Source organism: Furipterus horrens, unplaced genomic scaffold (genome assembly GCF_987537825.1).
Source record: "Furipterus horrens unplaced genomic scaffold, mFurHor1.1.pri manual_scaffold_7, whole genome shotgun sequence".
Lineage (NCBI taxonomy): Eukaryota > Metazoa > Chordata > Mammalia > Chiroptera > Furipteridae > Furipterus > Furipterus horrens.
This window is the reverse complement of record NW_028327177.1, coordinates 98,020,809-98,047,301: the sequence shown is the minus strand read 5'-3', so window position 1 is coordinate 98,047,301 and position 26,493 is coordinate 98,020,809. Positions and strand designations below refer to the sequence as shown.

Below are 26,493 nucleotides of genomic sequence, written 5' to 3'. Positions count from 1 at the left end.
CATTGACCTCGTGAACTATCACTTGAAAGCAGCCTGAATTTGACTGGATCAATCTATAGCACAATGTATACCCCATGGTATTATTGAAAACAGCAGAGGAATCAGCTGGTAACTAAAAAAACTTAACAACTGGGTGAGGTCAAGGAAAGGGAGAATGTCACTAGAGCTTTCCCAAACCCACTGTCATTCCAAGGTGCCTCTGGACATTCCAAAACTCATACAGAATTGCGAGGGACCCAGAATAGTCAAAAGAATCTTAAAAATAGTATTGGAGGACTAACCTATCCCAATTTCAAATTTTACTACTGAGCAACAGTAAACAAGTCTGTATGGTACTGGCTTAAGGACAGATCTATAGATTAATGGAATAGAATTGGGTGTCCAAAAATAAACCCATGTGTCTATAAATTTCTTGACAAGGTGATTGAACAGTCTTCAACAAATAGCAGTGAGACAATAGGACAGCCACATACACAAAAATAAAGTACCTTTACTTCATAACATCAAAATACATCAAAGATCTAAATGTGAGGACTAAAACTATTAACCTTTTAGAAAAAAACACAGTTAACACTGCATGACCTTGGATTAGGCAATGGATTCTTAAATGACACCAAAACACACAAAGCAAAAGAAAAATAAATTAGACTTCATCAAGAAAAATTTATTTGTGCTTCCAAGGACACTATCAAGAAAGTAAAAAGAAATTCTCCCATTCCCATAAAATGGGAGAAAATATTTGCAAATCATATATTTGATAACAGATATGTATCCAAAATATATAGAGACCTCCTAAAATTCAATAATTAAAAGATAAATAAATCAATTTAAAAATGGACAAAGAATTTGAGTACATATATATCCAGGAAAATATACGAATGGTAAGTAGTACATGAAAAGATGCTCAACATCATTAGTGATCAGGAAAATGCAAATCAAAACCATAATGAATACCCACTAAGGATGGCTATAATCAAAGTCAGATAATAACAAGTGTTGACGAGGATGTGGTGAAATTGGAATCCTCTTATGTTGCTGGTAGGAATGTAAAATGGTGCAGCTACTCTGGAAACCATTCTGTAAGATCCTCAAACATTTAATGTAGAGTTATATTATCTAGCATTATACTCCTAGTTATGCACTTAAGAGAAGTGAATGCACACAAAAGCTTATACCAGCATTATTTATAATAGGTATAAAGTATAAAACCAAATGTCCATCAGCTGAGAAATAGATAAAATGTGATACAGAGTACCTCCTTATCTGTGAAGCATATGTTCCAAACCCCCCAGTAGATGCCTGAAAACATAGGCAGTACCAAACCTAATGTATAATATGTTTTCTCCTATACATATATACACACACACATTTTAAATTTATAAATTAAACTTTATAAATTTATAAATTTTTGATTTATAAATTAGGCACAGTAAGAGATTAACAACATAATGAAACAATTATACTGTAATAAAAGTTATATGAATGTGACCTCCCTCTCAAAATACTTTATTGTACTGTATGTAAAATATGTATATGCTAGACAAAGAGATGATTCACATTTTGGTGGGAAAAAGCAGGACAGCTTGAGATTTCATCATGATACTCAGAATGGCGTACAATTTAAAACTTAAGAATTGTTTATTTCTGGAATTTTTCATATAATATTTTAGGACCACAGTTGATCATGGGTAACTAAAACCACAGATAAAGGGAAACTCCATACAATGGAATATTGTTCTGTCATAAAATGGAATGAAGAACTGATTCATGCTACTACACAGATAAAGCTTGAAAACATTATGCTAAGTGAAATAGACAGTCACAAAATACCATATATTTTGTATGATTCCATTAAATGAAATGTCCAGAATAGGCAAACCTATAGAGACATAAAGTAGATTAGTGGTTCTTTAGATCTAGAGGGAAGAGAGAATAGAGGGCCAATAATTAAAGGTATACAGCTTTTTTTTTTTTAAAGATTTTATTTATATTTTAGAGAGGAAGGGAGGGAGAGAGAGTGGTAGAGAAATATCCATGTGCAAGAGAAACATCGATCGGTTGCCTCTCGCATGCCCCCAACTGGGGACCTGGCCCACAACCCAAGCTTGTACCCTGACTGGGAATGGAACTGGCAACCTTTTGGTTCACAGTTCGGTGCTCAATCCACTGAGCCACACCAGCCAGGGCTAAGGGTTCTTTTTAAGGAAATGAAAATATTTAAAATTAACTATGGTGATAGATGCATACATTTGTGAGTATACTAAAAACCACTGATTATATACTTTAAATGGGTGAATTGTATGGTATATGAATTATATCTTGATAAAGCTGTTAAAATATATAATCATTAGTAACTTTAATTTAATCCTGATTGAGTTGAACTGATTAAAACTCAGAACAAGGCCCTGGCTGCTGTGGCTCAGTGGATTGAGCGTCGGCCTGCGAGCCAAGTGTCGCTGGTTCGATTCCCAGTCAGGGCACATGACTAGGTTGCACGTCAGGTCCCCAGTTGGGGGCGCAAGTGAGAGGCAACCACACAGTGATGTTTCTCTCCCTCTCTTTCTCCTTTCCCCTCTCTTCAAAAATAAGTATATAAACAAACAAATAAATAAGTAAATTATAATAAAAATAAATTTAAAAAACACAAACAAAAAAAGAAAAACCTCAGAACAAAATTTTTTTCTTTGGCTATAAAGGATATTAGTATAACAATTAATGAAATTTAAATAATGTCTACAGCCCTGACTAGTGTGGCTGAGTGGATTGAGTGCCATCCAACAAACAAAAAGATCGCCAGTTTAATTCCTAGTCATGGCACATGCCTGGGTCACAGCCCTGTCCCCAGCTGGAGGTGTGTAAGAGGCAACCAATCGATGCTTCTCTCACACATAGATGTTTCTCTCCCTCTCTTTCTCCCTCCCTTCCCCTCTCTCTAAAAATAAATAAAAATTCAAAAAATAAATAAGGTCCACAGCCTTAGATAATAGTATTGTACTAATGTTAATTATTTGAGTTTCATAATTCTATGGTTATGTAAGGAAATATTCTTGTTTTTAAGAAATACACCAAAGAATTTTTGGGTAAAAGGACATCATGTCTCAGCTTTCTCACAAATGGATAGAAAAGGTAATTATACATATGGAGAAAGAGAATGATAAGCAAAAGTGATAGAATAGTAACAGTGGAGAATATAGGTGAGAAGTATTAGTGAACTCTTTGTACTATATTTGCAACTCTTTTTGTTAGCCTAAAATTATTTCAAAACAAAAAATTAATATATCACTTAGATATTGATTATTAAATTGGTAGGGAAGCAACTATATTCCTAGGAATTTAAGGTTTTATTGTTGTTATTGTTATTATTATTACGACCAAAAAACCAAAACATCAATGTCCAAAAAGAGCAACCAATCAAAAAATATTTGTTCAGGCACTTCTACTCCTCTGAAAGTTTTCATAAAGCAGATGTGACATAATGAGATTGTTTAGTGGGGAGTAACTGGCATATCATGAACTATGATTGAGCACCACAATCAGAAATTAGCTTTGAGAGAGTAGGCAAAGAATAGTGGCCTTGCAAGCACAGGAACAATCAGGAATGACTGTTTACTACAAGGGGATGGCAGAGTTCAAATCACTGGTTATAAGGATGCTCAAGGAACTTAGTGAGGACCTCAACAGCATAAAAAAGATCCAGTCAGAAATGAAGCATACACTAAGTGAAATAAAGCACAATTTACAGGGAATCAATGGTAGAGTGGATGAAGCTGAGAATCAAATCAATGACTTGGAAATAAGGAAGCAAAAAACAACCCAGCAGAACAAGAAAAAGAAGAAAAAATCCAAAAAAAATGAGGATAGTATAAGGAGCCACTGGGACAACTTCAAGTGTACAGATATTCACATCGTGGGGGTGCTGGAAGGAGAAGAGAGAGAAAAATTAGAAACGTATTTGAAAAATGATGGAAAATTTCCCTAACTTGATAAAGGAAATAGGCATTAATAAATCCAGGAAATGCAAAGTCCCAAACAAGATGAACCCAAAGAGGCTCACACCAAGACCCATATTTAAAATGCCAAACTTAAGGACAAAGACAGAATCTTGAAAACAACAAGAAAAAAGCTGTTAGTTAGCTACAGGGAAGCTCCCATAAGACTGTCAGCTGATTGTTCAAAAGAAACTTTGCAGGCTAGAGGAGACTGGCAGGAAGTATTGAAAAGCAAGGACCTACGAACAAGATTACTCTACCAAGCAAATCTATCATTTAGAATCGAAAAACAGATAAAGAGCTTCCCAGACAAGAAAAAGCTAAAGGAGTTCATCACCACTAAACCAGTATTATATGAAACGTTAAAGAGTATACTTTAAGAAGAAGTTCAGAAATATGAACCAATAAAATTGAAATAAATACATACCTATCAATAATTGAGTCTAAAAGACAAAATAAACCAACAAGCAGAACAGAAACAGAATCATAGATACAGAGAACATTTTGATGGTTCCCAGATGGAAGGGAGCTTAGAGGGATAGATGAAAAGGTGAAGAGATTAAGAAGTACAGATTGGGCCCTGGCTGGTGTTGCTCAGTGGATTGAGTGCCAGCCTGTAAACTGAAGGATCGCTGGTTCAATTCCCAGCCAGCACATGTGCCTGGGTTGCAGGCCAGGTCCCCAGTTGGGTGTGTGCAAGAGGCAACCAGTCTGTTTCTTTCGCACATCAATGTTTCTCTCCTTCTCTTTCTCCCTTCTTTCTCCTCTCTCTCAAAATAAATAAATAAAATATTTTTTAAAAGGTACAAATTGAGAGAAAACCAGGGATCAAATCAACAAATCGGAACATAGGGAAGGAACAAGCAGTCAACCAGTGCAGAAAGAGGAGATGAGAAGTGAGGAAAATGAGGAGAGGCTCAGAAACCTATCGGACAGCTATAAGCGGGCCAACATCTGAATCATAGGGCTGCCAGAAGGTGAAGAAGAAGAACTAGAAATTTAAAAATTATGTGAAAAAATAATGAAGCACAAGTTTCCTAACTTGGGGAAGGAAATAGACTTACAGGTCCAGGAAGCACAGAGAGTTCCAGATAAACTGGCACAGGGAGAACCACACTAAAACACATTATAATCAAAATGTCAAAAATTAAGGATAGAGAGAATCCTAAAAGCAGCAAAAGAGAAGAAGAGAATTACATATAAAGGGGTCCCAATAAGACTATCAGCTGATTTCTCAAAAGAAATTCTGCAGGCAAGAAGGGACTGGCAAGAAATATTCAAAGTAATGAAAAGCAAAAAACTACAACCACGATTACTCTATCCAGTGAAGCTGTCATTCAGAATAGACGGGCAGAGAGAGTGCTTCCAGGACAAAGTAAAACTGAAGGAGTTCATCAGATCCAAACCACTGTTATATGAAATGTTAAAGGGACTTGTTTAGGAGAAGGAGGATCAAAACTATGAACATTAAGATCAAAGATGGCGGAGGAGTAAGTGGAAGCTACACTAACCTCCTCCCAGGACCAGTCTGGATTTACAACTTAATTTTGGAGAAATCATCTGGAATAACCAACTGAACACTAGCTGGAGAGAAGTCTTATAACCACGAAGAGACAGAAAAGGCCACTACATCACAACATGACCAGTAGGGAGTGCGGAGACGCGGAAAAGGCTGGCTGGGCTCCCATGGGTGGCAGCTGAAGGGACGGAGAAACAGCTCAGCAGCCAGGGGATCCCCCTGACAAGGTCAGGGTCTAAACCCCCAGCTGGGCTTCCCAGCCTACAGCAACAGAGTGGAAAGTAAAATAGTATCAGCTGTGAAAAGCAAAAAGCCGCAGGGTTTCTTGTAGCTGGAGAGAAACAGCTGGAGAAAAAGAGCTCTTAAGTAGATCACTTATGAAAATATTTTGACCCCCAATTACCCTGGGCTCAAGCAGAGGGAAGGCAGAGAGGACTGGAGACACTTGGGGAGAATTTGGTGTGGTGGCTTTGAGGGGAGAACTGGGGGAGCAGCCGACCGGGTCCTAGTGCTGACTCATCCCCAGTACTGCAGGCAGACCATTCCCCTCCAAGTGGCGTCAGCCTGAGGGGAAGCAAAAGCCCTGCCTACAGGAATTAAGCTGCCACACCCATGGTCCTTAAGCATGACGGCTACTCACAGACTGAATAGACTAACAATTAAAGGAGACAGACAAAGGCAGTAGATCCCTGGAAGTCTCCAACAGGCTGCCTAGGCCCAGACTGGTACATGATCTGACACCACCAGGGGCAGATCCAGGAGGTGCAGATCATTCTAAGAAGCACCAAGAAACAATAGGAGTCACAAAAATGGGAAGAGAGAAACAACCCCCCATCGAAAGGAAAGGTAGAATCCCCAGAAAGAGTGCTAAATGAAATAGAGGGGAGCCAACTATCAGATATGGAATTCAAAACATGGATTATGGAGAAGCTCAATGAGCTCAGCGGAAACTACAAGGGCTCCAGAAAAACTACAAGGAACTTACTGAGAATTACACCAGCATGAAAAAGGACATGGAAGCTATCAATAACAGCCAGGAAGAAATGAAAAATACGAGCTCTGAATTGAAGAACACGGTAGAAGGAATTAAAAGCAGGCTAGAGGAAGCAGAAGATCGGGTCAGCGAGCTGGAGGACAACGTACACAAAAACTCCCAGACAGTGCAACAAAATGAAAAAAGACTGAACAAGACTGGAGAGGCTCTAAGACAGCTGCAGGATAACATGAAACGTAATAATATCCGTATCATAGGAATTCCAGAAGGAGAAGAAGAAGAACAAGGGATAGAAAACCTCTTTGAAAAACTGACAGAAAACTTCCCTAACATGAGGAGAGAAAGAGTCACGCAAGTCCAGGAAGCACAGAGGGTCCCAATGAAGATGAACCCCAACAGGCCCACTTCAAGACACATCATAATTAAAATGACAACTTTCAAAGACAAAGAGAGAATCCTAAAAGCAGCAAGAGAGAAACAACTAATAATATACAAGGGAGCTCCAATAAGGCTATCATCAGATTTCTCAGCAGAAACACTACAAGCCAGAAGGGAATGGCAAAAAATATTCTAAGCAATGAAAAACAAAGGCCCACAACCAAGAATACTCTACCCAGCAAGGGTCTCATTCAAAATGGAAGGTGAAATAAGGAGTTTCCAAGACAAAAGAAGGCTAAAAGAATACATCTCCACCAAACCAGCATTGCAAGAGATGCTAAAGGGTCTGCTTAAGAAGATGAAGAAACAGAGAGGAACACGAGTGCAAAGGGGGAAAATGAGAATGAATAAGTACTTATCGGTAATAACTTTAAATGTAAATGGATTCAATGCTCCAATCAAAAGACATAGGGTAGCTGAATGGACTATGTAGCATAAAGAAAGAAGGAACTCCTACCATTTGCAATAACATGAATGGAACTAGAGAGAATTATGCCTAGAAAAATAAGCCAGGCAACAAAAGAAAAATACCTTATGCTATCATCTATTACGGGAAACTAATGAACAACACAAACAAATGAGCAAAATTGAACCAGAGGTATGTAAACAAGGAGTAGACTATCAGTAACAAGGGGGGAGGCGGGAGGGAGAGAAGGGGGTAAGAAGGGGAAGGGTCTAGTCAAAGAACATGTATAAATGACCCATGGACATGGACAACTGAGTGGGGACTGAATGTGGGAGAAGGAAGAGACAGGGTGCAAGGAAGCAAGAGGGAGAAAAAAGTGGGACAACTGTAATGGAAAAACAAAAAAATTTTTAGTGGGGGAAAAATGAAAATATAAAGAATGGAAATGCAAATTCAGTGAATATTAGAAGGACAAGGATTTTCCTTCACACTGTATATTTTTCTCCCTATCTGATCCCTCCAGATTTTGGCATTCTAAAGAAGTAAGTAATGACATAAGTTTCTTTGCATAAAACTAATAAGACAAGTTGTTAATAGAGGTTTTTTTTTTTTGACCAAGACATTGACTGGAATGTCATGCCTAAAGGAGACATGCTTGGGCTCTGGTTGTTACCAAAAAGCCCTGAGGAACTGGGAATGACTTTCAAAGGTAATAAAAGCCCATGAGGTAAAAGGCCTGGTACTGTGGTTGGTTGTGCGGTCCACAGCAATCTTTCCAGGGAAGGAATGAAGGTTGTTCTCCTGAAAGATGGCTAGAAGGGACCTTAAGGCACAATGGAAAACCAGAAGGACTTGGAAAAAACAGGTGTGTACAGGGAAGGCTGAATGGCAGGTATGTGGCTCAGCTTCTGTGCCCTGAAGGGCAGACTGAAGGTCACCCTAAATGTTCCTTGCGTAAGTTCCAGCAAAGCAGAATTAAAGATCATAAGTGATCATTTGCTGCTCTTCTTGTGTTTATGCAAATGAACAGGATAAATTAAAAATGGACTTAATGCAGTCCCTTTAATGACAAGGAGGGCAATCTTAGGGAGAAAAATCATTATTCAAAGAAAATCACAATGATCAGTGGCAGACTATAAAGTAGTGCAGCTAACCGTCTTTAAAGTTTCTTTTCGTTTAAAATATGTTTTTATTTTAAAGTTAAACTATGTCTGTGGTATCATCAAAGATGTTTAATTTACAGGCAAGAAGAATATCAAATGCCTTGCAACTGGATGTCTTTCCAATAAGACAGTCTTACAGATTTAGAGACTTGTTTGTGGGTTATGTTACAGAAATTAACATGTTTTCTTTTTTCAAAGGGCATAAGCCTATGATCTTGTTACCTGAGTGATTGTCTGTACGTATAGGCCTCACTTAATCCTGTCTGCGTTGCTGCCTCCTGAGACTCAATGGTTTGGCTGAACTAAGTGGCTGGGTTGGCGAAGTATGGGGTGGTCTGTGGGCTTCACTTTACAAAACCAGTTTCTGTTTTTTACCCTAATGGCTTGGACAGAAAGGGCCCAGAGGTCTAAGAGGAGGGAAACCTAAAATAGTTCCTTTAGCCCAAACTAAGTATAATGGGCAAAAGGGTTTTGGACAGGTGAGATGTGCCTGGCACACCTTCCTCCAAAGAAGCCCTTTTTTCCCTAATGTGGGACATTGAAAAATTAATCCCTGCCTTCTGTTATCTAGTGGTTATGGATTGAACGATGTCTTTTAACCCTGTTGCCAAATATGTTGCCCCCAGAATACAACAAGGATGCCAGCCGTTGTCTGGGGACAGTCAGCTGACCTGGAGTCTGCACGATTCTTCCCCATGTGGGAAGGCCACCCTCCCCTCCACACCCCTACTCTTATTAGGGATTTCTGGACCCAAGGGTAGGTAGGACGATAACCACGTCCAGCTCAAAGCAGTTAGATGAGCTCGAGACCTTCGCCCATTGTCCTTTATAAGATTATAAAGGGTCTTAAGTCTGAGAGGGAGGGATTGTTATTTTTTATTGTTAAAATAATTAATTAATCATTTATTTAAAAAAAGAAGAATATAGGAAAGGGTGAAGCGAGAGAGCTTGTATGTACGACCCATGGGCATGGACTTGGGGGGGGTTGCTGGGGGAGGGGTGGTGCTGGGTGGAGGGGAGCAAAGGGGAAAAAATTGGAACTATTGTAACAATATAATCAATAAAATATACTTAAAAAAAAAAACCTATGAACATTAAAATGAAAACTATCACAACAACCAACAACAGAAGCTAGGGAATTGAAACAAAGGCAGACTAAGTAGGCAACGAGAGTAGGAAAAGAATTATAGGTATGGGGAACATTATGGGGGAAGGTCAGTGGGGAGGGGGATGAGGGAAAGGAAGGGAGATGGTACAGGCGTTAAGAAGCATAGTAGGAGGGAGTGGAGTAGATAGGAAGTTGTTGAGAAGAACTATAAGCACAACTAATGGGCATGGACTAAGGGGGGGGGACAACTGGAAGGAAGGGGATCACTGGGTGGAGGGGAACAAAGGGAAAAGAAATTGGGACAACTGTAATAGCAGAAACAATAAAGCATATTTTTTTTAAAAGTACAAATTGGTAGTCATAGAACAGTCATGGGGATGTAAAGTTCAAAATAGGGAATAGAGTAACCAAAGAATATATATGCATGACTCATGGACGTGGACAACGGTATGGAGATTGGCTTAGGGAGTTGGTGGGGGCACTAGATGGAAGGAGGCAAAGGGGAAAAAATTGGGACAACTGTAGTAGCATAAACAATAAAATCTAATTTAAAAAAAGAAAGTGAAAAACCAACCACAGAATCACAAAAAATTTGCAAATCATGTTTCGGATAAAAATAAAAACTGATATCCAGAACATATGAAGAATTCTCACAACTCAACAATGAAAATATAACTAACAATTTTAAAACATTTAGAAGAAAAAAATAGACATGTCTCTAAAAAAGATATACAATGACCAATAGGTACCTGAAAGATTCTCCATGTTCATTACCCACTAGGGAAAAACAAATCAAAACCATAATAAGAAACCATTTCTTACCCACTACGATGACTATAATCAAAATGATGACAATAACAAGTGTTGACAGGGATTAGAATCCTCACATATCACAAGTGGGAATGTAAAATGGTAAAGCCACTTTGGAAAACAGTCTGACCCTTCTTCAAATTGTTAAATATAGACTTTCCATATGATTCAGCAATTTCCGCTCCTAGGTACATACCCAAAGACAATGAAAACATATGTCCACACAAATGGACACACTTATACATGAATGTTGAAAGCAGCATTATTCATAATAGCCAAAAAGTGGAAACAATCAAAATGCCCTTAAGTTGATGAAGAGATAAACAAACATGATATAGCCATACAATGGGCTATTTTTGGCTATATAAAGGAATGAAGTAAGTATGTGATACATGGATTATGTGTTAGGCTAAATGAAAGCTATTCACAGAAGACCACATATTTTGTATGATTCCATTTAAATGAAATATTCAGAATAGGCAAATCTACAGAGACAGAAATATTAGCGGTTGCTTAAGGGTAGAGGGCTCCGGGGATAACAGGGAGCGACTGCCAATGGGTTCAGATTTCTTTTTGGGTAATTAAATGTTCTAAAATTGGTTGTGGTGACAGTAATACAACTTTGAATATATTAAAAAGCATTGAATTGTACATTTTATTTCTAATTTTTTCATTTTTTGTACCACACATTATTTTTTGTTTTTTTTTGAATGGTACATTTTAAATGGGTAAAATGTAGAGTCTGTTCATTATATTTCAAAAGGCTGTTAAAAAATCCTACAGCATAAGCCAGTGACAAAGCTAATAGTACACTCACCTCTCTCTCCAATTCATCCTCTTCCTCCAAAAGATCATACACCTGCTCTAAAAGCTGAATCCCCAGGCCCTGGACTACATCAGCTCTCAAGACTTCAACTACTCTTCTGATCTTTTCAGAACCTGGCATGATAGCTAAAAAGTAATAACAAAGACAGGAAAAAATGAATAGTTTTACCACTGCAGCAAGAAGAATGCATTTTTTAAAAGAATCTTTTCATTTTAAGATCTTTTTCACTTTGATAAGCATTTAGTTTAATGACTTCATGAATTTTTAATGGCTAAAATGTATACAGGCATACTTCAGAGATATTGCAGGTTTGCTTCCAGACCACCGCAATAAGGTGAGTCACGAATTTGGGGATTTCCCAGAGCATATAAAAGTTATGTTTACACTATACTGTGGTCAATTAAGTGTGCAATAGTATTACGTTTTAAAAAACAATGGCACAAATAGACTTGCTCAATGCAGGGTTGCCACAAGCCTTCAGTTTATAAAAAACACAATATCTACAAAGTGCAATAAAGTGATACAAAATAAAACAAGGTATATGAGTTTATGCTTTATGTCTTATTACTAAAGCTTAACCTAAAAAACACAACTGTCTAAATTGAAGAAAATTCATGTGAAAAATTCCAGATACGTATTTATTTACATTTTAAAAAATCAGTTTTCATGCAACTTTTCAGGAATACAACAGTTACACAAAATAAGATATACCTTTTATGGAACTATTCAAATTAAATAATAAAAAGATAAAAAAATTGCAAGCATTAGCTGCTCCTTGGTTTGACACATTTCTCCAATAAACCAATGCTCTCCAGTTTGTTATACAGTATTCCCTCACTTAACGTGGGTATTACATTCTAGACCCCCCCACAACAGGTAAAAATCCGCGAAGTAGGAACCTTACATTTATTTTAGTATTTATATATATTTTAAGGCTTTATAAACCCTTCCCACACACTTATAAACTGTTTCCAGTCCCTTATTAACCTTTTCCACACCTTTATAAACACGATTTATGTTCTTAAACATATTCTATACTCTTAAACCTACGTAACTTTACCAACATATGTATACAGTACTGCAAAATCCCACGATATAGCGAAAAATCCGCAATAAATAAATTTACTATTTTTAAAAATCCCACGAGACAGTGAGGCCGCGATAAGTGAACCGCGATATAGAGAGGGACTACTGTAAAAGAATAAATTGATCACCTAAAGGTAGCTCTTTAAAATGGACTTCCTCTGCCTGTTCTGCAACTTTTCCATGAAGTATCAGTGTGTCCCGATACTTCCGATGAAGTTTAAATTCTGACACTGGATCTGGTACTGGGAGATCCTCACAGCTCTCTTTAGAGTCCAATTTTAGGGTCTGAGTCATCAATTGTACCAAGTCACTCATTTCACTTGAATGACCTTTCCTGGAAAAAAAATTCCCTTGTTATTTAATTGGCTTCATGAAAAAATTAGATGCCAAATGACCTCTAGGAAGTTCTGCTTCCAAATGGCCAAGTAAGCTCCTACAGACAGACCCTTCCACAAGCAACAAATATAAATGCTGAACATAACACAAAAATTAACAATGTGAGGCACTGGAGAGTACAAGATTTGCAAGTAGATTCTGGAGGAAAGTCAACATCTTTTATCCTAAAGGAAGGCCATAGGTACTAAAGTACAACAGAAAACACAGTCTTTTTGGCCTGCAGATTCAAAGGTCACAGTTCAAGACAACTACTGCCACTAGAAAATGAGAGCGGAATCTTGGAAAGGGGAGAGCCAGAAAGAGGAAGCCCCAGATCCTGTGTATAAATTCTGCCCAACTATTTCTAAATGACTTGATTACATTATATTAATTACAAAACTCAAGAATATTTTTTAATATGCTGTTACAGTTGTCCCAATTTCTTTTCCCTTTGTTCCCCTCCACCCAGTGACCCCCTTCGCTCCAGTTGTGCACCCCCCTTAGTCCATGCCCATTGGTTGTGCATATAGTTCTCAACATCTTCCTATCTACTCCACTCCCTCCTACTATGCTTCTTAACGTCTGTATCATCTCCCTCCCTTTCCCCCCTTCCCTCAACTTGCTGATCTCTCTACAAAATGCTCCCCATACCTATAGTTCTCTTTTCACTCTCGTTGCCTACTTAGTTTGCCTTTGTTTCGGTTCCCTAGCTTCTGTTGTTGGTTGTTGTGATATCGTTTTCATTTTAATGTTCATAGTTTTGATCCTCCTTCTCCTAAACAAGTCCCTTTAACATTTCATATAACATTGGTTTGGATCTGATGAACTCCTTCAGTTTTACTTTGTCCTGGAAGCACTTCCTCTGCCCTTCTGTTCTGAATGACAGCTTTGCTGGATAGAGTGATCGTGGTTGTAGGTTTTTGCTTTTTATTACTTTTAATATTTCTTGCCAGTCCCTTCTTGCCTGCAGAGTTTCTTTTGAGAAATCAGCTGATAGTCTTGTTGGGACCCCTTTGTACATAATTCTCTTCTCTCTTGCTGCTTTTAAGATTCTTTATCCTTAATTTTTGACATTTTGATTATAATGTGTCTTGGTGTGGTTCACCCTGGGTCCAGTTTTTTTTGGAACTCTCTGTGGGGGACAGACAAGCATGGGGAGATATGGGAAACAGACAGACCTGGTTTAAAAGACTTTGACTGCTGTGCGGAGCTGCCCCCACCCCCACCCCCACCCCCGAGCCCTTAGCTGGCAGGTTGTCTTCCAGGCTTGCTCTGAATCCCACCCTCTGGGAGATTTTAAAGATAGAAAAAAAAATACAAAGTGCCTTTTAAGGAAAAGGGAACCTGCTCTGTTTTTCTCTAAACAGCTTCAAATTCTTGTCAGTAGGACGTGAAAAAACAGAATGACTGAGGAAGAGTAAATGTTTTGAACTTGTATAAAATACCTGGGCGCCTCAACACTGTATTAATCTGAATTTGTTATTACTCCCAACCATTTGGTGAGGGGCTGCATGTTTTTCCTTATGCATTTCCCATATAGAAAGTAGATAAAAACCCTGGCTAATAAAGAAGCAGGGTGATTTTTCTCAGAGAAAAACCCCCTCCCTTCCTTCCTCAGATGGTGAGTGTCTGCGTAGTTTCTTCATCCATTCCAAAGGACCCAGAGTCTCTCTCACTCTGTACTTCCTGGACCTGTAAGTCTATTTCCTTCCCCAAGTTAGGGAAGTTCTGCTTCATTATTTTTTCACATAACTTTTCAATTTCTAGTTCTTCTTCCTCACTTTCTGGCAATTCTATGATTCGGATGTTGGCCCGCTTATAGCTGTCCCATAGGTTTCTGAGCCTCTCCTCATTTTCCTCACTTTTTGTTTCCTCTTTCTGTACTGGTTGACTGTTCTTTCCTATGTTCCAATTTATTGATTTGATCCCTGGTTTTCTTGCCCTCACCACTAGTTTCGTATGTGTTTTTGTTCATTTCAGCAGGACTAGCCTTCATTCCTTCCCTGTCTTGTTTAAGATCTGCTGTTATGTCTGTAAGCATTTGTATAACCAAAGCTCTGAACTGTGCCTCAGATTTCCTATCTGCTGAGCCATTAGATTAGATATTTGCTACCCAGTCAGCTGCGTCACCGGGATCTCTACCATGATCTGTGCTATCCTGACAGTTTTGTGTTTACCTCTGCTTCCTGGGCGGGGCTGTCACACCTCCTACGTATAGGGGGTAAATCCCCGTGCACTTGTCACTACTGGGCGACCCTTCTCTCCACACTGTGGTGTTTTGCGTGGGGGCAGGATTCCAAGATGGATTCCTGCGATTCCTGCTGTTCACTCTCCACTGAGACTGGGAACCTCCTCCTCCATCCCCATGCCCTCTGACACTCACAGTCTGAGGCAATGCGGGTCTGCCTTCCCCAGCATTGGAATCGCGAGCTGACAGTCTGTGCTTTCCAGGTGCTTCTCGCCTCCCCTTAAATACATGTGTCTGTGCTTACCACCTTCCCACCGCTATCGCCAGCACAGCTTGACCTCTCTGCCCCAGCTTCACCCCTCCTACCCGTCTGGATGAGCACCACTTCTTTATAACTTCATATGTTGGACTTCATGTAGCTTTATTTTCTGGAACTTCTGGTTATTTCTGGTTCTGCAGTAGTTGTATTCCTTCTTAGTTGTGGAGGGAGACAGAGCGTATCAGTCTAGGCCTCCATCTTGGCTGGAAGTTGTCTCCTCATCTTGACAGGCTTCTGTGTTTGTTTGCCTATGTGTCTTAGGTAGAGGTGTTGCTCCTGTTATGTTGTAAGGGGCGGAGCCTTAGGGATTCGTCAGTACAGGGCAACCTGTTTCACCATGTTGTGGCGCTGTATGTGGGGTAGGGCTCTGAGAGGAAACAATGCCACTTGCCCAGCACTCACCCCTTTTCCAGGAACTTCTCCCACTTCCGTATGGGACTGGCGGCCCTCTAGCTGTTGTCCTGGCCATCATTCCCAGAGTGGGTGGGTCTGTGGATGTTCTAGGACTCTGCTGAGAGAACGGCGGTTTCTGCCTTTGCCCCAACCCCTACTGGTAGCACAGTCAGAAGCAATGAGGCTTGATTTTCCCCGGTGCTCGGACCATGAACTGCGAGGTCTGGTGAGGAGCTGGGACACAATACCAGGTGTCCCTTCTGACTTTTTAAAACGTGTAACTGTGCTTTCCGCTGGTCTGCCACTACTGCTGCTGCTGCCACCACCACACTGCGTCCTCTCCACCCCGGCTCCGCCCCTCCTACCTGTCTGGATGAGTATTTCCTCTTCATATCTTTGTTTGTTGGACTTCCATGCAGCTTGATTTTCTGGAACTTCTTGTTGTCTCTAGTTTTGAGGTAGTTGTATTCCTTAATTGTGGAGGGAGATGCAGTGTGTCTGTCTACACCTCCATCTTGGCGGGAAGTCTCAAGAATATTTTTAAAAATATAAAAATACTGCCCTCGCCGGTGTGGCTCAGTTGGTTGGAGCATCACCCCATAACCAAAGGGTTGTGAGTTCAATTCCCAGTAAGAGCACATAGCTAGGTTGCAGGTCCAATCCCCAGTGTGGGCACCTACAATTCCTAGTCCGGGCATAAAAAGGAGGCAACCAATTGATGTTCTGCACATTGATGTTTCTCTCTCTCCCTTCCTCTCTCCCTTTCTCTCTCTCTAAAAGCAATGAAAAAAAATGTCCTTGGGTGAGGATTAAAGAAAAAAAAAAAAAAAAAAAAGCCCACCTCCTAATAACAGAAAATTGAAAATGTCTGGAATCCAGTAAAAAATACCAAACATGCAAAGCAGGAAAACAGCACACTTTTGTGAAGAGAGAAAAAAAAAAGCAAGTAATAGAATCACACCCAGAATTGACACAAGTAATAGAATTAGTAGATGAAGACATTAAAGCAGGCTCTGGCTGCTGTAGCTCAGTGGATTAAGTGTCGGCATACGAACAAAGTGTCACTGGTTCGATTCCCAGTCAGAGCACATGACTAGGTGGCACATCAGATCCCCAGTTGGGGGCACGAGTGAGAGGCAACCGCACAGTGATGTTTCTCTCCCTCTCCTTCTCCTTTCCCCTCTCTCTAAAAATTAATTAATTAATTAATTAATTAAAAAAACAAAACAAAACAATCCTTCCATTACTGTAAAAGAAAAAGAACTTAAAGCTATTATGAATAATAATTATAAAGTTATTATAAATATATCCAGTATATCTATGTAGAGAAAAGCATTAAATATTAAGGAGAGGAATGGAAGCTAACAAAAGACCCAAATTGGGACTTCCGGCCAAGATGGAGGCGTACACAGATGCGCTGCGTCTCCCTCCACAACTAAGAAGGAATACAACTACCTCAAAACTAGAAACAACCAGAAGTTCCAGAAAATAAAACTGCACTGAAGTCCAGCAAACAAAGATATAAAGAAGACATACTCATCCAGACAGGTAGGAGGGGCGGAGACAGGGCAGAGACGTTGCGGTGTTGTGGTGGCAGCGGCAGGCTGGCAGAAACGCAGTCACACGTTCTAAAAAGTCAGGAGAGACACCTGGGGAGTGTTCCCAGATCCTCACCAGACCTCACAGCTCACAGTGCCAGCACCAGGGTAAATCAAGCCTCATTGCTTCTGACTGTGCAGACCAATGGGGGTTGGGGTAGAGGCAGAAACTGCCGGTCTCTCAGCAGAGTCCGATTGTTTAAAGGGCCCCCACGGTCCTAGAACATCCGCAGACCCACCCACTCTGGGAACGACGACCAGGACAACAGCTAGAGAGGCGCCAGTCCCATATGGAAATGGGAGAAGTGCCTGGAAAAGGGTGAGTGCTGGGCAGGCGGCATTGTTCTCTCTCAGACCCCTACCCCACATACAGCGCCACAACGTGGTGGAACAGATTGCCCAGTACTGACGAATCCCTAAGGCTCCGCCCCTTACAACATAACAGGAGTGACAGCTCTACCTGGGACGCAGAGGCAAACAAACACAGGAGCCTGTCAGAATGAGGAGACAGAGAAGTATGGCCCAAAAAGGGGAATGGATCAAGGTTCCAGTGGGAGAACTAAACGACAAGGAGATAGCCAACCTAACAGATGCAGAATTCAAAACACTGGTGATAAAGATGCTCACAGGCTTGACAGATATGCTTGAGTATGGCAAACGCAGAAGGGTAGACGTGAACACTATGCTAAGTGAAACGAAGGAAAATCCACACTAAACCAATGGTGAAGAGAAGGAAACCAGGATTCAAATCAATGATTTGGAACATAAGGAAGAAAAAAACAGTCAACCAGTAAAGAATAAGGAAGCAAGAATTGAAAAGAATAAGGAAAACTTCCCAAATTTTCGAAGGAGATGGACATACAGGTCCAGGAAGAACAGAGGGTCCCAGGCGAGCTGGACCCAGAGGGGACCACACCAGTACGCATTACAATTGAGATGCCAAAGGTGAAAGATAAAGACAGAGTTCTGGGGGCAGCAAGAGAGAGTCAGAGGGTTGCCTACGGGGGTTGCCTATAGGACTATCAGCTGATTTCTCAGAGGACACTTTGCAGGCAGGAAGGGACTGGCAAGCAGTATTCAATATGATGATAGGCAACTTGCAACCAGGATTACTCTATCCAGCAAGGCTATCATTTGGAATGGAAGGGCAGATGAAGTGCTTCCCAGACAAGGTAAAGCTAAAGGAGTTCACCATCACCAAGCCATTATTATATGAAATGTCAAAGGGACTTACTTAGAGAAAAAGAAGATCAAAACTATGAACACTAAAATGACAACACACTCACAACTATCAACAGCTGAATCTAAAAAATAAAAACAAAATCCAACTAAGCAAACCAGAATAGGAACAGTATCATAGGTATGGGGATCATTGGAGGGTTATCAGCTGGGAGGGGGTAGGGGGAGAAATTGGGATATGGTGCAGGGATTAAGAAGCATAATCGGTTGGTACAAAATAGGGGGAAGTTAAGAATAATATAGGAAAGGGTGAAGTCAAAGAACTTATTTTCATGACCCACGGACATGAACTAAGGCAGGTGGTACTGCTGGAGAGAAGGGGGGTACTGGTCAGAGGGGAGTAAAGGGGAAAATATTGGAACTACTGTAACAATATAATAAAATATACTTAAAGAAAGACCCAAATTGAACTCTAGAAATGAAAAGTATAATGTGTTAAACACATTGGATGGGATTAACAGGTTAGAAACCACAGAAGAAAAGATTAGTAAACTCAGATATAGCAATAGAATCTATGAAAAATGAAACAAAGTCTAAAAAAATTAACACCACTGATGAGCTGTGGGACAACTTTATATAACTAATATACTTGTAATTAGAATCCTCAAGAAGGCAGGAGGGGGTACAAAAAAATATTTGAAGAACCAATGGCCAAAAATTCTTCCAATTCTGAGGAAAGCTATAAACCCAAAGATCTAAGAAAAAAGTTCATAAAAATTCTGAATGAAAATCAGATGTGTTCATTAGAAGAGATATTTTTAGCACTACCACATATTGAAAACTATTTATAATGTTGTTGATGACAATACAGCAGGTCTTAATACTACTACACATTTAGGATTAATTCAAACAAAAACTGTTTATGAAGGGAGATAGAAAAACAAGACTTACCCTTCTGTGGAATTCCCATCTGGTTTATTAGTTGAAGTTGTCGAATAACTTAACTCCTCCTCAGAGAAACAATGGATGAGTTTCCTTTTCTAGTAATATTCAGAAAAACAAAATTCCACATAACAACACAACCAGAATGCATTACATGAAAAAGTCTTAGATGCAATGTCTAGCTACATTGTGTACTTAAGTCAAATTTAAGAGGAGAAACTAATGGATATAAAAGTTGAAGTTTCTTTACATAAATGAAACCTGAGGAACATGAAAGTGAAGTTTTACAAGGGTCCTGGAAAGTCTCAACTATTAAGAAATTTTCTTTTTCACAGAAGAGTGGACAAACAATGCTGGTGTTTTAACTCCTAAGGGGAGGGCTGGTACCATAAGGAATATTGGTATTTTAAACTAGATAGAATGCCACCTAAATAAAACAACTTCAATTTGTTCATATGTGAGACTCTTTGTTAAAATACTTTAAAGGATTACTTGATATAATTACACACAAACCTTACAACTTTGGAAAATGAAGAGGAGCATTTCAATTAGTGCAACAACTAAATCAAAGAATATTGTTAAAGAAACACATCTTTCCTTTCAAGGACAGGAAATTTCTATATTTCTAAAATAATAATATGCTCCTAGAAATAATATCAGAAATTAGAATACAGAAAAATGGGTAATTATTTCCAGGGTATTATTACATAGAAAACTGAGCATAGTTGGAAACATTGCAATCACCCACTTAGCCACCAAATGGTACCCCTACATCATCCCTAACTGAGAAGGTAAGGTCTTTATGACAAACAGGACACAGCCAAGTGAGACTGAAATTTGGCCAAGTAGGTGGGTATATTGGTAACACAGCAGAATATGCAATGTGTTGCCTAGTGGAAGCCCTTTGAAGTCTTGTTTTAAAGACTATCTAAAAAAGGTATTTAACTGCGCTACCAATTGTTAACAAGATTGACCAAAAAATTCATTCCCTTAATGAAACAAACATAATCCTTTAAATTACTGACCAGTTCTTTTCTTTACCAAGAGTGAAAAGGTGTAACTTAAGCCAGAACTGTCCCAGAAATAAATGGAGCTGGCATTTATAAAGTTTACTATATTAGGCTTGCCAGATGTAGACACGTCCACCTTTTCCCCTTAGAACTAAGTGATGTACCTGAGCAAAGCTTCGGTCAGCAGACAGCCATCGAGCAGGGGTGGACTGGCTTTCCTCTTGTGGTTTTCCAGGCCCCGTTGCACTTGAAGAATCTCTCCTGACTGAAGGGCCTAAAAAAGTGACCATCCCAGCAGTTGTTTGTGGTGGGCTGGCCTCAACAGAAGAGGGCTTTGCACTGGGTATGGAAGATACATTAGCAAGGGCCACCCTGGAAGTAACTCAGACAACGTATCACCATCACTCTGATATCCTGACACTTCAGTTCAAAGGCAGGCTCTAGGTCTACTAGCTCTGTGACCTTGAGGAAGATACTCAACCACTCTGAGCCTCAGTTCCCACAGCTGCAAAATGGGTATAATGCTGCCTATCGCTGACAGTTACTGTAAAATGAGATAATGCCCTTGAAATGCTTACCATAGTGCATGAGACATAGTTAGCATTCAATGAATGGAAAGTGCTAGTACTGTCTTTAGATAATAGTAATAGGAATGATCACAGCACTTGGCCCTCGACACCACCATTCTCCCAGCTTCCCCCCTCTGCTCCCTGAGAAGCAGCACTTCTTCTACCAGAAGTCTCTGAACATGAAAACAAATTAAGTAATTTCCTGTCTGAAATTTCCCAGGAGTTACTATAATTTAAAGCCCTCTTGCTCATTTCAAAAGCAGCTTCCAGCCCTGGCTGGTATGGCTCAGTGGATTATGCACAGGACTGCAAACTGAAAGGTCACCAGTTTGATTCCCCTTCAGGGCACATACCTGGATTGCAGGCCAGGCCCCCAAGGGTCATAAGAAAGGCAACTGATTGATGTATGTCTTGCACAGTATGTTTCTCTTTCTCCCTCCCTTCCCCTCTCTCTAAAAATAAATAAATAAAACCTTAAAAAAATCCTCTTCCATTGATAATACAAGTTCCAGATCTAAAAGCCTGTCTTTTAAGGCTTGACTAAGAAATTTCAAAATTTCTTCCAAATTGGTTTCCCAAATGTATTTCTATTGCTTGAAAATTCTTAACACCTCACAATCAGAACCAATGCTTATGTCCATAAGTAAAACCTCCAGTTGATGAAGAAGAGAACAACTTTACCTGAGGGGAACATCACTTCCTGTGCCTGCTTTAGTCTCCTCCTTTCTCTTGCCGATAATGGTCGATCCTTTCAAAGAAAGTCAGAGTTATTTCCATTTCTACTCACTATTCTTTCGATATCTACAATGCATAATGTATCATCCAATACCATAGGAAAGACGTTGCACAGGTCTTAAGGGAGTGTCCATTTGACACCAGTCTGCATCAGGGTTACAGCTTCTAGCTAGGGCCAATCACAGCAGCCCCATTTCTGGGCAGTACTATACTCATTTTTGGAAGGGCAATTGGGAAATTTTGCATTTCCTCCATTTAGAATCTACTTGGTCTCCTTCGTTAACCACAAGTAACCATTCCTTGAACTTTAGAATCTGTCCATTTCAATCAGCACTTCTGCTAAGACTCATAAGTCTATCCAGTGTTTGTCAAAAGGTAGGGCTAAGATGTTTTAACAGAAAACTTCACAATATATATATAGGATTTTACAACCAAAAAATCTTTATAAGATTTTTAAAACTGCAACATATATCCCCCACAAACCTTTGACGATGACATCTCACTGCTCCTCGAACTGCTCACAGACTCAGTGACCACCGTATTTTGGTTTTCGGCCTCCTTTTGGGTTAAAGTGACATCCACTTTTCCAACAGTGGGAAAAGAAGGCAAAAGTTGAGGCGGAGCTTCCTGGAACTTAATTTAAAAAGAGGGGGAGATGATCAGTTTCACATGATAATTATAACCCACCTTCAAAGTTTCCCATCAATAAGTTTCCTATGTATTCAAGAGTAATTTGCTCTCAGAAACTTCAGAACACTGCCTATTGGGGGAAAGAAACTCTGCCCAAAGTGAGGCATACGACAGGGTGCCTATGAAAGTTCCTTCAAGAAATGGTGTAATATCTCATTTAAGAAATAAAAAGAAATGAGGTGTCAACATGATTTTATGCAGATGATAAGGGAGAAACTGTTCATCAGTACAACATGGGAGGATCAGAGATTTACTCTTGTTAGCCTGTTCCTTTAACTCTCAAAATGATCTGCCTATCTTCACTTGGGGGAGGCAAAATCCTTACTTTGCTTCCAACTTACTGACATTTGAGAACCAATATCGTGCCATTATAACCCTTCTCTAAATGTTCCTTGCATATCTTGTTTGCCTTTTTGGCCACTGCTAATCATTCTAAGCAGAATTGAGCTTCCTAAAGTATATTTCCCAAATAGCAGCACAATGAGTTATTCCAAAGAGATCTTGTCCAACCTGTCTCTTTTCCCCACTGTGCTCAGTCTGTTCTCTTTTTCTCTGCCGTCGCTGTCGGGACACGGAAGGCTCAGACCCAGAGCTGTGTAGCTGTAAACTCGGGTGGATTCTGTCCTGTTTTTCAGCAATACATTTACCAGAAACTTGATCCTTTAAAAATAAAATAAAATAAAATACAGCAGAATAACAAAATAGTCTTTTGAATTTATAGTCAAACTCTCCATATCTACTTTTAAAATTATAAATGAAAATAAAAAGGAGTTGCCTATTTGCTTATTTGCAGCGTTGAAAGGCAAAGAAAGACAAAATGCTAATATTAGTTATTTGTATTTCCTGGCTCTTTTTCTCTTTTCCCAAATTAAAAATATAATTATTTTAATTAAATTACTCATTGTTTTAACCTGAAACTACTGATGCTAAAATTATTATTTTTTTAATTTTTAAAAGTGATTCTAGAGAGAGGGGAAAGGAAGGAGAAAGAGAGGGAGAGAAACATTGACGTGAGAGAGAAACGCTGATCAGTTGATTGCCTCTTTCACGTGTCTTAACTGGGGACCAAACCCTCAACCCAGGCTTGCGCCTTGACCAGGAATCAAACTGGCAACCTTTCGGTTTGCAGGATGACACCCAACAAACTGAGTCACACTGGCCAGGGCTCAAGTTATTTTTTTAAATATATATTTTCAAAACTTTTAACAGGTTTTCTATTCAGAAACAAAGAAATGATATAAATGAAATCCAATTTAATATACACATAATTCCCAAGTAAACATCAGTAATTTGGATACACCATGAAAAGTGCTTTTAAAAGCACCATAAAAAGAGCATTAAATTTGAAATCAGATATGGAGTCATATCTGAGAAACATAATCTTCCTGAATCTCAGTTTCTTCACCTATAAATGGGTAAAACGCTTCACACACATTTGTATGACTATTGGAGGATCAGTAAATATTGTGCATTAAAGTACTTAGGACTATGTCTAACCTAAAAACCAGAGCTATTACTAGCAATAGTAATAATAAAAATAAATTACCTTTTAAGTTATAGAGTTCACCAAGGACTTAGTTTCTACCCAGAAACTAATTCATATCAAACATTAAAATAAAATAAATTCTTAAATTTTTAACAAGTTTCAACTATCAGAATATCTAGGTTTTCAAGTAGATGGGCACTGGTAATTGAATATGGTGCAATCAACAATTTTTATCAAGAGCCCACTATGTGGAAAATTTTAGAAAGAAAAACAAAGAACGTAGCATTAATACAAGGTGAAATTGCTTCTAAAAGTGTTAGGGATAAAGAAGCCAGTGACTCTCAAATCAGGAGGAGATAATTAACAGATAAATCATGGAAAAGGGGCGAGGAAATGACATTCTGCAGCTCCTCACACATATCTCTGGAATCAAAAGGAGGAAGGCTGTCATCACCAAACACAGAGAAATAGGAAAATGTAGCTAGATAACTTTACAAGTAAGTTGGGGATAGACCTATAACTAGATCACCCTTAGTTAATCACACCCTGAGTTAAGTAGTTAATTGCATTAAGACTGTGAACCCGGATTAACCAGTAATGGAGAAATGGGGGAGGAGAAGGGAGGGGAAGCTAATCGCATTAGTATAAAACCAGTTTTCTTTGTCTACTTTGTGCATGCATGCCCCTGGCTGGCTGTGCACCCAACTCTGCAGACTTGTGAATAAACACCTCATTTTGCTGCTTAAGTCCTGTGTCCTGGTGTTTTATTGTGAGTGTTTCTCACAAAAGTCACTGTCATTATCATTAAGACATTATCTATAATTCAGATCTCCTGGCTCCTATAGGTTAAATAACTTGTTATATTTATTCTTCCAAGAGTACACCTAACATTACAGGGAAAATATAGTAAATGATTAAATTTTACAATATTATTACATAATAAATAAGCTGAACAAGGAGACCAAGATAATAAAAAATGAGTTATATAATTCTGAAGAGTGAAGTAAATGTTTCTATGCTGGTAGTAAGCACAGACTATTCAAAATAAAGCTTATACAAGTACAGTACAAGAGTGACAGAACAAATGATTTAGGGAATTCCTCCATGAAATCTAACTGGTCCTGAAAAAAAGTTGTACTTCTAAAAATAATACCAAAAGAGGAAATGCTGAACATAGAATTCTATCAAACAAAAAGTCTGCCCGAAAAGCTTGGTGTAAGAAATGAATCTGGTCGGGAACAAAAGAAGGATTTTCACTCTCACCCCTCCTATTCAACACTATACTAGAGGTTCTATCTAGAGCAATTAGGCAAGAAACAGAAAGGAAAGCAATCCAGATTGGAAAGGAAAAAGTAAAACCATCTCTATTCACAGATGACATGATCTTATATTGAGAAAACCCTCAGAAGTCCACTATAAAAAATTATTAGAACCAATAAATGGGTTCAATAAGGCTGCATGCACAAGATTAATATACAAAAATCAAGTATATTTCTATATATAAGCAACCCTATGAAAATAAAATCAAGAAAACAATTCCATTTTCAAAAGTATCAAATGGAATAGAATACAAAGAAATAAATTACTAGTAATTGAAAGATATCCCATGTTCGATGTGTTTGAAGACATACAGGGTGGGGCAAAGGAGGTTTACACTTGTGAGTACATGAAACACAGAGTTTATTCTTATATTACTATTTATTATTGTATTATTTTTCATACTGTACAAACTGTAAACCTACTTTTGCCTACACTGTATATTAAAATAACAATAATGTGTGAATGAACCTCAGATTCAATCAAATCCCAGCCTTAAATTTTTTAAAAGATTTATTTACTTATTTATTTTTAGAGAGAGCAGAAGGGAGGGAGAAAGAGAGGGAGAGAAACATCAATGTGTGGTTGCCTCTCGCGTACCTCCAACTGAGGATCTGGTCTGCAACCCAGGCATTTGCCCTGACTGGGAATTGAACTGGTGATCCTTTGGTTTGCAGGCCGGCACTCTATCCACTGAGCCACACCAGCCAGGGCCCAGCCTCTGTATTGAAAGTGACAAGCTGATCTTAAAATTCATATGGAAATGCAAAGGACCAAAAAGAATCAAAACAATATTGAAAAATAAGAATAATGTTGGAAGACTCACAATTCCCAATTTCAAAACTTTCTACAAAGCTATGATACTTAAGACCGTGTTTTACTGACCTAAGGATAGACATACAAATCAGAGAAAAAGAATTGAGAGTCTGAAAATAAACCATTACATTTATGGTCTACTGATTTTCACCGAGAGTTCTAAGATATTTCAATGGGGAAAGAATAATCTTTTAACAAATGGCGCTAAGATACTTAGATATTTATATTCAAAAGAATAAATCTAGATCCCTTCTTCACATCATATACAAAAATTAACTCAAAATTAATCACAGATCTAATGTCAGAACTAAAACTATAAACTCTTAAAAGACAATATAAGAGTACAGTAAATATTTATGATACCAAAAGCATAGGCAACTGCCCTGACTGGTGTGGCTCAGTGGATTGAGTGCCAGCCTGTGACCTGAAAGGTCAGTGGCTCGATTCCCAGTCAGGGCACATGCCTGGGTTGTGGGCCAGGTCTCCAGTTGGGGGCATACAAGAGGCAACCAACAGATTTATCTTTCCCACATCAGT

General features: G+C 39.0%; 1 protein-coding gene across 5 annotated transcripts in view; it reads right to left on the bottom strand.

The window, feature by feature from the left end:
* NEK4 (NIMA related kinase 4) overlaps positions 1-26,493 on the bottom strand; it is a 46,642-nt gene that overhangs the window by 3,147 nt on the left and 17,002 nt on the right. For 3 of the 5 annotated variants that reach the window (XM_090284046.1, XM_090284048.1, XM_090284050.1), the window contains 7 exons: positions 22,848-22,997; positions 22,131-22,280; positions 21,594-21,660; positions 20,508-20,617; positions 19,343-19,431; positions 12,468-12,673; positions 11,245-11,378 (listed from right to left, as the gene is read on the bottom strand). In XM_090284046.1, the coding sequence (XP_090140172.1) occupies positions 11,245-11,378; positions 12,468-12,673; positions 19,343-19,431; positions 20,508-20,617; positions 21,594-21,660; positions 22,131-22,280; positions 22,848-22,997 (906 nt within the window). Of the gene's footprint in view, positions 1-10,458; positions 10,612-11,244; positions 11,379-12,467; positions 12,674-19,342; positions 19,432-20,507; positions 20,618-21,593; positions 21,661-22,130; positions 22,281-22,847; positions 22,998-26,493 lie in introns of those variants that run through there. The other 2 variants (XM_090284047.1, XM_090284049.1) reach the window with 2 other exon arrangements.